The sequence below is a fragment of the Globicephala melas genome, chromosome 4 (genome assembly GCF_963455315.2).
Source record: "Globicephala melas chromosome 4, mGloMel1.2, whole genome shotgun sequence".
Lineage (NCBI taxonomy): Eukaryota > Metazoa > Chordata > Mammalia > Artiodactyla > Delphinidae > Globicephala > Globicephala melas.
Genome location: NC_083317.1, coordinates 103,351,398 through 103,363,321, shown reverse-complemented (window position 1 = coordinate 103,363,321; position 11,924 = coordinate 103,351,398). Strand labels below are relative to the sequence as shown.

The window sequence follows — 11,924 nt, the reverse complement described above, 5'->3', positions numbered from 1 at the left end:
GCCCACTGCCTTGGCCTTTAGGCTCATGGGATCACCATGGTAGCTGCAGATTCCAGCAGTGTAGGCAGAACATCTTATCAAGGAAAAGGAGGCTTTCTCCTTTTTTTCTTAATGAGGGAGGAACACAGGAGGCCACAGGCAGACATCCCCCATGAAACAGGAAGGAAGGGGCCAGGGCACAACCTTTAAAAGAATGACAAGAGCCTTTGAAGATATGACATAAATTGACTTAAAACTGACTAGGTCGGAGATGGCAGAAGATTTGACTCCCAGCAGATCTTGAGCCTCATTATGCACTCACTGTAATACACTAGCATACGCTAAGTGACACACCATGACATCTCTGAGGCTGATCATCAAAGGCCAAAAAGTGGGTGGTGGCCCCAATCCTGGAAATCTCCTCCCCTTCCCCAAAAGAGTTGGAATAATCCTCCCACTGTAGTCAGCCTATGAAATTACACAGCCCGCAAAAACTAACCTGGGGCGCTCTCACCTTTTGAGACAGTCCGCATTCCGTCTATGGAGTGTATTTCTCCCATGGCTGCTCTCACTTTCTGAGTCGACCCCATGCCCTGGGGTTGCTCTCAAGCCTTTTGAGACGGACCACGTTCTTCTGCCTGTGGAATGTGTTCTCTCTCTAAATAAATCCACCTCTTACTTATCACTTCGTCTCTGAATTCTTTCTGCGATGAGACACAAAGAACCTGAGCTTCAGCAAGTCCTGACAAGAAGTGAGCAATTTTAACTAACAGTGGTTTAAGTCCCAATCAGAGTTGTGTGGTTTCACTTGGGGTCCCACTGGCAGGGACTGGTTCACAAGAGTCTGCTGCGGGAAAAAGCGGGAGGGCACGGAAGGGGCTGGCAGCTCAGCAGTGAGCCAGCCTTTTCCCACGACACCTTCTGACCCTGCTTTTTACCTTTACCTAAATTTGTTCATATATTGTTAAAACATTTATGTTATAAAAGCAATTCATCCTTGTTGTTGAGAATGAAGTAATAAAAGGTACTTCAAAGGGAGCAGTCATTGACAGGCAACTCCTGTTAACATTTTGGTGTCTCCTGCTTGTTTCTGTTCGGTTTCTACAGGGAGAAAGGGGGAAGGGGGAGAAGGGGGAAGAGTGTTATTTAAAACCTTCGCTGCAGCTGCTGCAGCCTTTTAAGAGAATGATGTTAACTCACCACGAGGGGCCTTGATTTTTCATCTGGGAAATGTCTCAAAGGGGGTACTTTAAGGGGGAAATGTAAGTAGCGCTAACCTCCACCCTCCCTCCCACGTGGTCTAAAGGGTGAGAGTAAAACATAAAAAGGGCTAAGTTGGCAGACGTTTTAGACATTATTCTCTGAAAACCTAAAGGAAGGGTAAGGCTTGCAAATGCGAAGAAAGGGTCACATGTGAGGAGAGACTATCTAAGCGCACGTTTTGTGCTTCCATCACTTACCTTAAATACAGAGCAACGGTATCCATCCTTGTCGGGCCCTCCTTTGACTTTACAAGACCCATGAGTCGGCTCTTCCCTTGGGCACAAATTCTGCCAAGGGCCTGCCCACTCAAACTGCCTCTTGGCTTTCGGGGCCCCTTTCCCATGCTCGCTTCCATCTCCTACCAACACATCCATCAACACGTGTCACCTGTTTTGACTCCTTAAAGGGTTGGTCCTATATTAACTACACGTGGGATAATCAAGCAGCTGATGGAGACTGTGAGAGGGTTCTAATCGCTCACACAAAATCCAGGGGAGCTGGCTTAATATAAAGATGAATTCCCAGTGGATTAAAAGAACCCCAAAGACGTCAGATGGGCCTGCCACATTTCTCATACTCACCCTTCCCCTCTCTCTCTCCCTCCATCCTGCAATAAATGCCTACCCGACGCCAAGAGAAAAGAGCTTTATCCCCAAGCTCACACTCAGAAATACAGTTATAAATAGCTCAGCTCCGGCTGCTCTTCATCTGGCGAGTTGATGGGAACATGATAATGCCAAGACCATTTAGCGTAGAGCTGGGGAAAGAGTAAGGAGGGTGAAAGGGCAGCCCTCTCAGGAAAGGGCTCAAAGCACCAGCTCCCAGTAAGCCAGAAAACCTCTGATGCACTGGGGCCGGCCTCAGAATCCAGGTCCCTGAGCCCCTTCTCCCTTTCACGCACTAGGTGTGGCAGATTACTGTACCCCACTATTCCTTGCCCACCCTGTAAAAGAACACAATATTCCTGGCTGCCAAAAAATGACGTGCACTACTTCCTGTGAGACCAAACCCCTGCCCCACCCTGCCACAGACACTGGGCTGGGCATGGGCTTTGCTTTGGTCAGCAGATACAGATGTTAGTGTTTCCACCAGCTCCTTCTCCTTCCACCAGCTCTTTGTCCTCTCCCTCTACAAGAATGGCATGTTCCAGACAGCCTTGCCCTTCAGCTGGGACCCTGAGGTGAGAAGATACACACAGTAGCCAGGGCTGGTAACCAGTAGCGTGCGGTGTGGATGCAAAGAACACATGGTTGTTGTCAACCTCTGAGATCTGGGAGCTGTTCTTGCAGCATAATCTGGCAAAGGCTAACATGCTGGGGTCACAGACTCCATGCTTACAGGCAAGCAAAGTAAATGAGTGAGGCAGAGAGCAGGTAAGACCACGGGGATGTGGCAGGGCTGTGGATGGCAGAAAAGCAGCTGCCTAAGGTTAGGCTCTGTATTAAACTGTTACCAGTTAAAATAAAAGGTGCTATTCATGTGGTTAAACGTCAGAGGCCAAGATTTTAATAACACAGCTGACTAATACTACTTGAAAGCAAACATGAAGTTAAAAACAAAAAATATCACGACCCAACCTCAATGTTTTTCATAATCATTTAACTCTTTAGAGATCTCTTAAGCACCAACCTGTAGTTGAAAAGGAACAATCTTCTAACTGGCAATTACTCACGTTTTACTGCTTTTTTTGGTCTCATCTTAAAGGGAAGGGAAGTTATCTTTTATTTTAAAAGTTCTCCCTCTATAAATTATTTGACTTAGCTTCCCAAATACCAATATAAAGTTAGGCAAATTGGATCAAATCTAATCCTACCACAAAAATAGCCACCACCTGTGTCTTAAAGAAAGTGACTCCCGGGGGGTGGGTGGTGGTGGTGGGATGATTTGGGAGATTGGGATTGACATGTATACATTAATATGTATAAAATAGATAAATAATAAGAACCTGCTGTATAAAAATAAATAAAATTCAAAAAAAAAAGAAAGTGGCTCCGTATGGATGGGAATTAGCAAGGGCATAGATGGATTCCACAGAGTATTTCATTTAATTGATTTTATTGTAACTGGATCAGGTCTGAGAGGAGGGAAATGGAAATAGCCTTGTTATCAAGAATCAAACATTATAATGTTTCTAACTGAAATTAAGCTTTTCTTATAGGAGAATTATAAATATATGAGTATTACAAGAGCTGACTATATATTTTCAAGTTCGTATTTTCTGCCAACAGATTTGATCTTTCACCATCATGTAATCCAGAAAAAAGGAAATCACTTGTCCCGTATCAGGCATAATGGGAAGTTGCACAATCCCAAGAACATGGGGGCAAGGAGTGCTTCTCTTGGACCAACTAGCAGGTCAAAGCTGACCTACATCACCACTCCTATGAAAAAACGTGCTTCTCCATGACATGGAAATCAGACTTGATTTTAGACCACATAGTGGGGCTTTCCTCTTGATGTGAAACCAATAACAATAGCAGCAGTGTTTTTTTCTTCCTTTTTATTCTCAAACTGATTGTTAATTTAAAAAAAACACGGAGCAGTTAACAATGCAACTTGAATCTTTAGTCTTCTCTTTCCAGCTCAAGCACTGAAATATGCCACTCCTTTCATAATATTCTGGCCATCACGTTCTCTCTTTTCTTTCTGGCTTCAGAGTCCTTTCCAAAAGGAAACATGCTGCCTGGCGCTCTACATTACTCCTAGTTTCCAGGTGGAACAATGAGACAGATGAAGTGACATCTAAAAACACCAGGGATTATATTTTTAAAAACAAGGCAATAATTTAGATCTTCTTGCTTTAATTCTTCTCTATATTACCACGAAGAAATATTTATCAAAGTTCAGGAGATTACTGATATGCAATAATGACCGATATCTACACATTAATGGAGCTATTCATAATAAACTCATCAGTGAAGTAACTGGAAAAGAAGTTTAAATATAGAGTGATTTTTCACTATTCTGTTTATACAGTATTGAAACAACCATAACATTCAAACACCCATAAAAGTGCAAAACTTTAAGTACCATTAAATAATAATTGATAACTGAAATACTGCAACATCCTGAAGTATCTTCCGAATGACCAAAAAGAGATGAAATTTTGTTCAGCATAACTTCACTTGTTTTACACACAACTATATATTTTAAAAAACTGTAATCCATGTAAGATATACACAAAACCCTGAACTGACTAGATTGTTCAATGAATAATACTCCACACTGCTTTGCTGTTATGGACAGATGAGCTTATAATTCAATGAAACCCATTTAAGAAGTTTTAATCTATAGAACGACACGTTCAAATTGTTTGGTCCTATGTGTTTTATTAACAAAAACCTCCCATTCCTTTATAAGATGTTTAATTCCTCTGAATCTCATCTTTAAAAGGCCTGACTTGATTGTTGTCAAAATAAACCACAGGTCAAGTACAACCCTCCAGTCTCCAGCCTATAGCCTCTTCATGAGTTTCAGTTCCATGTAAGCCACACAGTGACCTTCCCATGAGTTTTCCATTGGAGATTTCATAGTCTAACTTTAACGTTTTCCACAAAGTATCCCTCCCTTCTCTAGGCTTTGGGTAGAATGTCAAATTAATAATGGCATGTGGTGTTCCTTAGCATAACCTGCCAAAATGTGATAATTTCCTTGGAAGAAAAGCCATGGGCTGCAATCACGCGTCTGAGTTGACAGACATCCAAATGGATCCTATATAAAAAGAAAAGGTTGGTGTCCTCTGGAATGTGAATGTCCACTTTTAATAAATTCAAACAGATCCCAACATAAACATCTTCAAACTTGATGGGTTTTACGTGACTCATCATTTCATAGATTCTTGGCACCAAATCTCTGGACATTATATAACCCAATCCACTGCAGTAGGGAGGAAACACCTTGAAGGGATACTCCTGGTATGAAATATGGGTTTTTTGGTAAAATCCTCTATAAGAATAATTATCAATTAGAGGATAACCTGTGAAAAACTTCTCTGAGTGGTTTAAATTTAAAAGATACTTCACCAAATTGCCAGTATTGATGAAAACATCAGTGTCTGTCTTCATGATGTACCTGGCGTTGGGGCAAAACTCAGTTACCCACCTAAATGCCATAATCGTTTTCAAGGTCAGGTTATTGTACGTGTCTAAAAAATCTTGTCTTATTATGTCGCCATAAAGGAGGTGTTCATCCTCTAAGGATAATGCTAACATTTTGTCTTCCCTTTCAGCCTGCTGGCCTAATAAGAAAAATGTAAGAACCTCATATCCCCACCAAGACTTCTTTTCACCCCAAGTAACTCTAATGGCCTGTCTGGCTTTCACATCTGAGGGGTTTGAGGTCACCAGGATGACCAGAAATGGGTTTTGATGAGAGCAGTTCGAATGCTCTCGAAGTGTGAAGCGGAAGTCTTGTCTGTAAATGGGCTCATACTCATAGAAGTACATCCAGTTCACGCGTTCTATCACATTGTAGTGGGGAAGACTGAGGTACCACATCACCAGGAAGCTCAGGAGTGACAGCAGAAGGAGGCTCCATTTCAGGGATCTCAGCGACATCCTACCCGGAAGAGTGGTCAGGAGCGCTGGGGCCATTCACAGCAACTCAGGAGCACGCGAGCCTTGGGTTCTGGAAGATTTATCAAAGACCTGCTTAGCATGCCACCACCCAAAACACATTTTCAAATGATACCTGATCATCTACTTAAGGAAGAAGAGTTGGGAGAACAAAAGCTCCAAAGCAAAACCAAAAATCCTGACCTGAATCTACTTAACTTCATGTAACTAGAAGCAAACGGATACCAACAACCAAAAGTGTATTTCAGCTTTTTACATTAAGACCAATGTTAAAAACATATCCTCAATTATTTGAGGAAAATTAATACTTCTTGTTTGACCTAACTGTTGAAATAATTCTTTACTTCTTTTTCATAATGGTAAAGAAGAGAAGCAGTTTGCTTTATTTTTTACTGTAGATTTATCTTGTAACTCCCCCATTACTCATCTTTTTCTGTCCCTCTGGATATCTAGAATAAAATCATTAATGCAAAGAGATATTATCAGCAACATGTCCAAATAAACCAAGGGTCTTTCTCAGCTGTGTGATCTGATGTGAATTCTAGCAAATCCGGAGTAAGAAAAACCCAACAGCTACAATTATTCACAGTGACCTGCTTGATATGGGATGAGATAAAGGTGGAGATGCTTCCCCTGAAAGGTCAGGCCTCTAAACACAAGAAGAGTAACCATCTCTGGAGTTTTCAAATGCACAAGACTATGAAACAGCGTTTACCTGCCCAAAATACCACCCCAGCCCCCTTTCTACCTCACTAGCTGAACTCAATGCTCAGTTTGGACAGCAAGTGCTTAAATTAAAGGCCTGCCCATAGTATGAGTTTTTGTGAGTTTCCCATTCTAATCTTACTCCCATCTAATCTAATCTAACTTCCCTGTTCAGAAATCCTGCACCAGATCAGAATCATGGGATGGAACCTCCTAGAACACTTGCTTTTACAGGGAACTTCTAGCTGAGACAAGAAAACTGAGCTAGGAGACACGGTGCATTCACGGTCGCAGCCTCAGCTCTGCTTTGGATCCCAAGGATAAGGTTGGTTTACAATTCGGGATCCCACAGGGCTTTCCTGGTGCCATGATCGTGGGCCTCAGTCCAAAGACATTCATGTACTAAGTGTTTACTAGAACTTCAACATCCACAGACTGCACCAGGCACTAAGGAGGCCACAGGAAGAAGGAAATGGGAGGAGTGCAAATCCCAAGGCAACACGTAAACATGTCACAGCAATGTAGTACAGACTGTTTACATCAAATGCTAAAGAACTTCAGAATGAGGGACAGATCAACAACATGAAGGGCAGGTTGAGGAAGCTTCTGACCATGCCCTTTCACCCACAATCAACTGGGGGAGAGATCCTGGGAACCCAGAATTTGCTGTGGAGGGCATACATTAATGTCATTATATGGAAAGGCTGGTCTACCAAGGGTTCTACCTTGGGGCAATCTTAGGTCTTTGGACATACAGGTCTTCTGCCTCTTAATACATATAAAAATGACAGGATCTCAAGACTCTTTGTCCTTTCCCTCTGGCCATATCTTACCTGCCCTGATTACTTCTTGCTACAATATCCTTTCCTACCTCTAATGTTTTTTATATTTTAAGTCACACAGTACAATGGAATGTTTCGGCAAACTCTCTAGTTCGGTTTCATGTATATGTGTCTTGCCTTTCCACTTATATTCTATGACCTTGTCGGAAAGAACATTTTTCTTTTGACAAGAGTCAAAGTACAAGACAGAGACCTACAGCAAGAGTGCAATGAACACTGACCTGTCTGATGTGCTATTTCTATTTGTAGAAACATAAAATGTAGGTCTATCCATCCCACCCCCATCCTCCTTTCTCCCCCTTACTAGCCTTACACAGCTAGCTCCCAGAAAAAGCTGAAGCAGAATAGACCTAGAACGAGAATTATGGAAGGAATTAATATCTTCTTACACTTTCTCCTCACCTGGCTACTAGACACAGCACAACCCTCGGGAGCTCCACCTAATCTCAGCCATCAATGACCCGTACATTTATTACAACTGTCATCAAATGGCAGTTTTACGTCTCATTCTAACAAACTGGCACATTATAACAAATTTCGGACACATGGAAGGAAAGCATCTGAGTAAGGGGCTTCACGTATAACTGCACACAGGCAATGGAGGCCCGGCTACTCTTCAATAATGGGAAGAACTCAAAAACAGCAAATCTTACTATAAAAGTTATCTTTTATGCATTCTACAAGCCACAGTTCATAAATGTGAAATTGTGTCTGTAGTTATGATGTCTACTGCTTATGGGCCTATGAAGAAAATAAAGTAGCAGCAAAAAGAACAGGAACTATCTATTCCAAAAGTGGGGGAAGGTCTTTGAAGGACTGGCTGGAACAGACTTCAGGTTACCCACAACACAGGTGGCTCCAAAGGCAGAGACCAGAGCCCACACCTAGTTCTGTCCTTTGCCAACCAGGGAGAGCTACAGGTATGTTATTTACCTCCGGAAGCCTCAGTTTCCTCATCTCTACAGAATGAAGATGTTAATACAGTGTGAATTAACAGATGGCCCGTGTCAGGTACGCAACAAACAGAGGCTATCGTCGTGAGCCGTGTTCTACCCTTTGCGGCTATTCCATCCTGTTTATGTTCACTAAATTGATTTTTATTGTCAAAAGGGATTATCCTAAAGAAATAATCTTGATGAATTCTTCTTACTTGATGAATGTTTCGAAGCATCAAAAGATTTTATTTCTTACCTTCTTGATTTATTTCTTCTGAGTGAAAGACCTTCAATTTCATCAACTGAACATTCAGTAGCAAGTAGCAGTCAAAAATAGTGCTTGAAATTTCTGTAAGATACGTAAGAAACTTAACAGCATCTACTTATGGGTCAGGGAATTAGACGTCAAAGAGGGGAACGGAACCCCTTCCCCATTCCAATTTCTTTCTGAACATATGCTGAAATAAAACGTTAAAAAAAGCCCACGAATCCACAGAATTCAGAGAGTTCATGGGTTCATCAGGGAAGAAGAGCACTTGGTATTCAAGATGTAAAACCTCTAAGTCCTCACGTCAGATGGTGTCTTACGACATCCTACCACAGTTCCACTTCCCTGGATAAAGAACTCAGGGTCACTAAAAGAAGTGAAACACGAAACTTCTAAGAGACACTCTGCTGGTATCCTCTCTTTAATTCTCTGTTCCACACACATACACAGAAGGTAACCCTGACATGAGACTGTCAACTACCACTTCCCAATCCACTCCCTCCCCTTTGAACCTCTATCTCTACTTACAAATACCCAAGACACATTAGTAAACCGAAAACTATGAAGCACATCTCAATTCCTGCCATGCTTTAGGATGCTCATATACTGATTTTCATCAGTCAAATTTAAAAACCAGAACAGGATGTGACAAACAGGAAGGCACTGATGTGTATCACTCCTTATACCAAAACCACTCCAAATGGATTAAAGATTCAAATGGGAGAAAAATAAACTGCTAGGAGCACAGACACACAAAATATACAAATGAACATTTACCAGTTTTGAAGTGGGGAAGAACTTTTAGTTATCCCATCTAAGGAAACAACCCAGAACTCATAAAGGAAATTTTGATCAAATAAAAATTTCATAAAGTTCTTGAACAAGGTTGAAAAGCAAAAAAACAATGCGATAAAAAGCACAAACAAGGTTAAAAGATTAAAAAAAAAACAGGGAAAAAATAAGATATTTATAATAATTTATAAGCCAAATAAGAGTTCATACAGCTTAATAAGAAATGGAAAGCAAAAAGAGAATAAACAGCCAAAGGGGAAGTTCTCAAAAGAATTACAAATGATCGATAAAACAAGAAAAGATATTCAAACTCACAAGTAAGCAGAGATATTGACAAAAATCTCAAACTGGAAAATTAAGGGGGAAAAATGACAATACTTAGTTTGTGTGAGGAAAAGAGGCAAGAATTGTGCACTTTTTGGAGAGATTTATTAAACATGTATCAAAGACTTGAATGTGCACACTCTTTGACCAATATCACTGCTAGCAATTTATCTTAAAGAAATAATCAGGCAACTGTGCATAATTTATAATATAAAAAATTATTTTAAAGTCTCCCAATAGGGAATTGGTTAAACAAAATTATGATACATCCATACAACAGTATACATTTATTCATTATATGCAATGATACTTAGCTATACTCTCTTGATATATTACTTAGTGAAAAATGCAGTAGCAAAACTGCATATGTAGTATGATTCCTTTTGAAAGATGAAAAGACAAGCCTCCAGAATCCACATAGCCACACATGCAGAGCAAGATGCCTGGAAGGATGTGTCCCAATATGTCAATGGTTTCAATTCCATGGACTTCCTGGAAGATTTATTTCTCTCTTTCTTTTATCATTTGGATTTTCCATGCTATTTGTGTACTGTCTTTGTAAATAGATAAAAACAAAGTAAAAAAATTGGACTTCATGCTTGCGTATCTCAAAGTTCCAATGAATGGGAGTAACCCTAAGCTAGCAGTTAGGATCCCGAGTTTCACCTTATCTCATCTCTTCTCCCAAGGTGTGAGCATGTACAATTCATGATATTTCTAGTAGGTATTATTCTCTTTGTCTCAGTAAATATTAACTAAGTACAGTAAGCAATGATTTTTAAAATCCATTCAAAACACTGTAATTCTAATATAACTCTAATAGGATGTATATTAGCTAATAATAATAGCATTACGTACACACACAAAACCGTTTATAAAGTATTTCAACAAATTTTATTAGTTCCCCCCAATAACCCAATATTGTGGGCCAACTGGTTTTACTGTACATATTTTACAGGTGAATTTTAGAGTTCAAGTAAAATGAAGGTGAAATAAAAACACTGTGAAATGGACTAGGACTTATAAAGTGCACAAACTCTAGCTAAAAGGAGTACCAAGGGAATGTATTTTAGTATGAAGAAAAATGAACTCAGGAGGAAGGAACGGAATTCAAGAAACAAAGGTAAGTAAAGAGATTATTGATAATGAAAACTAATAAATATACATAGTAAAAGAGAGAGAGAGAGAGCGAAGAACAAAAACAGTGTTTTTTGGTGTGGTTAAAAAAGTGAAACCAAAATACTATATAAAAATGATGTGGTTGCTTTAAAAAGAGTTTCATTTAATAATGTGTATTAACCTTTAGAGTGACGACCCTGAAAGAACAGAGACTGAACATATACATTCCACACAGATTAAGAAATAAAAGAAACAAAGCAAGCTATCAACTCAATAGAGGGCAGGAAAAAAGGAAAAAAGCAGAGAAAATGCATGGCAAATGGAAAACCACAGAAGGAGGTGGCAAAAGTAAATTTAAATGCATCCGATATCAGAGTAAATATAAACGTAAACTCACCTACTGAAAAACAGACTCTCAGATTGGCTTAAAACTCTGCCATATACTACTTATAAGATACATGCCTAAAACAAAACAACACAAAAAGTTTAAAAATTAGGAAATTTTTTAAAAATCAGGAAAATGCCAATCAGAAATCTGCTGTAGTTATTTATTAACATCATGTATTTAAATGAACAGCATTTAAAAGGGACAAGGAGATTTTGTTACTAATAAAAGGAACCAACATATACATTCCACACAGATCAAGATAATTTAACAATCATGAAGCTATAGAAACAGAAACATAGTCTCAAAATACATAAAGCCAACTTTGAAAAGTATCAGTACAAATGGGAAAATCTATAATCCTAATAGGAGATTTTTAACAAATCTCTCTAAATAACTAAATACATCAAGCAGAAAAAAATAAGGATGGGAGTGTTTCAAATAAAATTATTATTAATAGTCTTGATTTAGTACCTTTCATTCAATTAAAAAGAACAGGAATATTCTTTTCACGACCACACAAAACATTTACTAAAAAACTTGATCATGGGCTTCCCTGGTGGCGCAGTGGTTAAGAATCCACCTGCCAATGCAGGGGACACGGGTTTGATCCTTGGTCTGGGAAGATCCCACATGCCGCGGGGTAACTAAGCCCATGCACCACAACTGCTGAGCCTGCATGCCACAACTACCGAAGTCCGCATGCTCTGGGGCCTGCATGCCACAACTACTGAGGCT

The 11,924-nt window shown here is 39.9% G+C and overlaps 1 protein-coding gene across 27 annotated transcripts in view; it reads right to left on the bottom strand.

The window, feature by feature from the left end:
- Positions 1-4,100: 4,100 nt before the first annotated feature.
- The window catches only part of B3GALNT1 (beta-1,3-N-acetylgalactosaminyltransferase 1 (Globoside blood group)), a 32,012-nt gene continuing 24,188 nt past the window's right edge, over positions 4,101-11,924 (bottom strand). For 22 of the 27 annotated variants that reach the window (XM_060298452.2, XM_030845152.3, XM_030845163.3 and 19 more), the window contains 3 exons: positions 11,199-11,263; positions 8,555-8,647; positions 4,101-5,868 (listed from right to left, as the gene is read on the bottom strand). In XM_060298452.2, coding sequence (XP_060154435.1) covers positions 4,839-5,834 — 996 coding nt within the window. In that variant the 5' untranslated portion in view covers positions 5,835-5,868; positions 8,555-8,647; positions 11,199-11,263 and the 3' untranslated portion in view covers positions 4,101-4,838. The remainder of the gene's footprint in view (positions 5,869-8,554; positions 8,648-11,198; positions 11,264-11,924) is intronic. The other 5 variants (XM_060298465.2, XM_060298466.2, XM_060298464.2 and 2 more) reach the window with 1 other exon arrangement.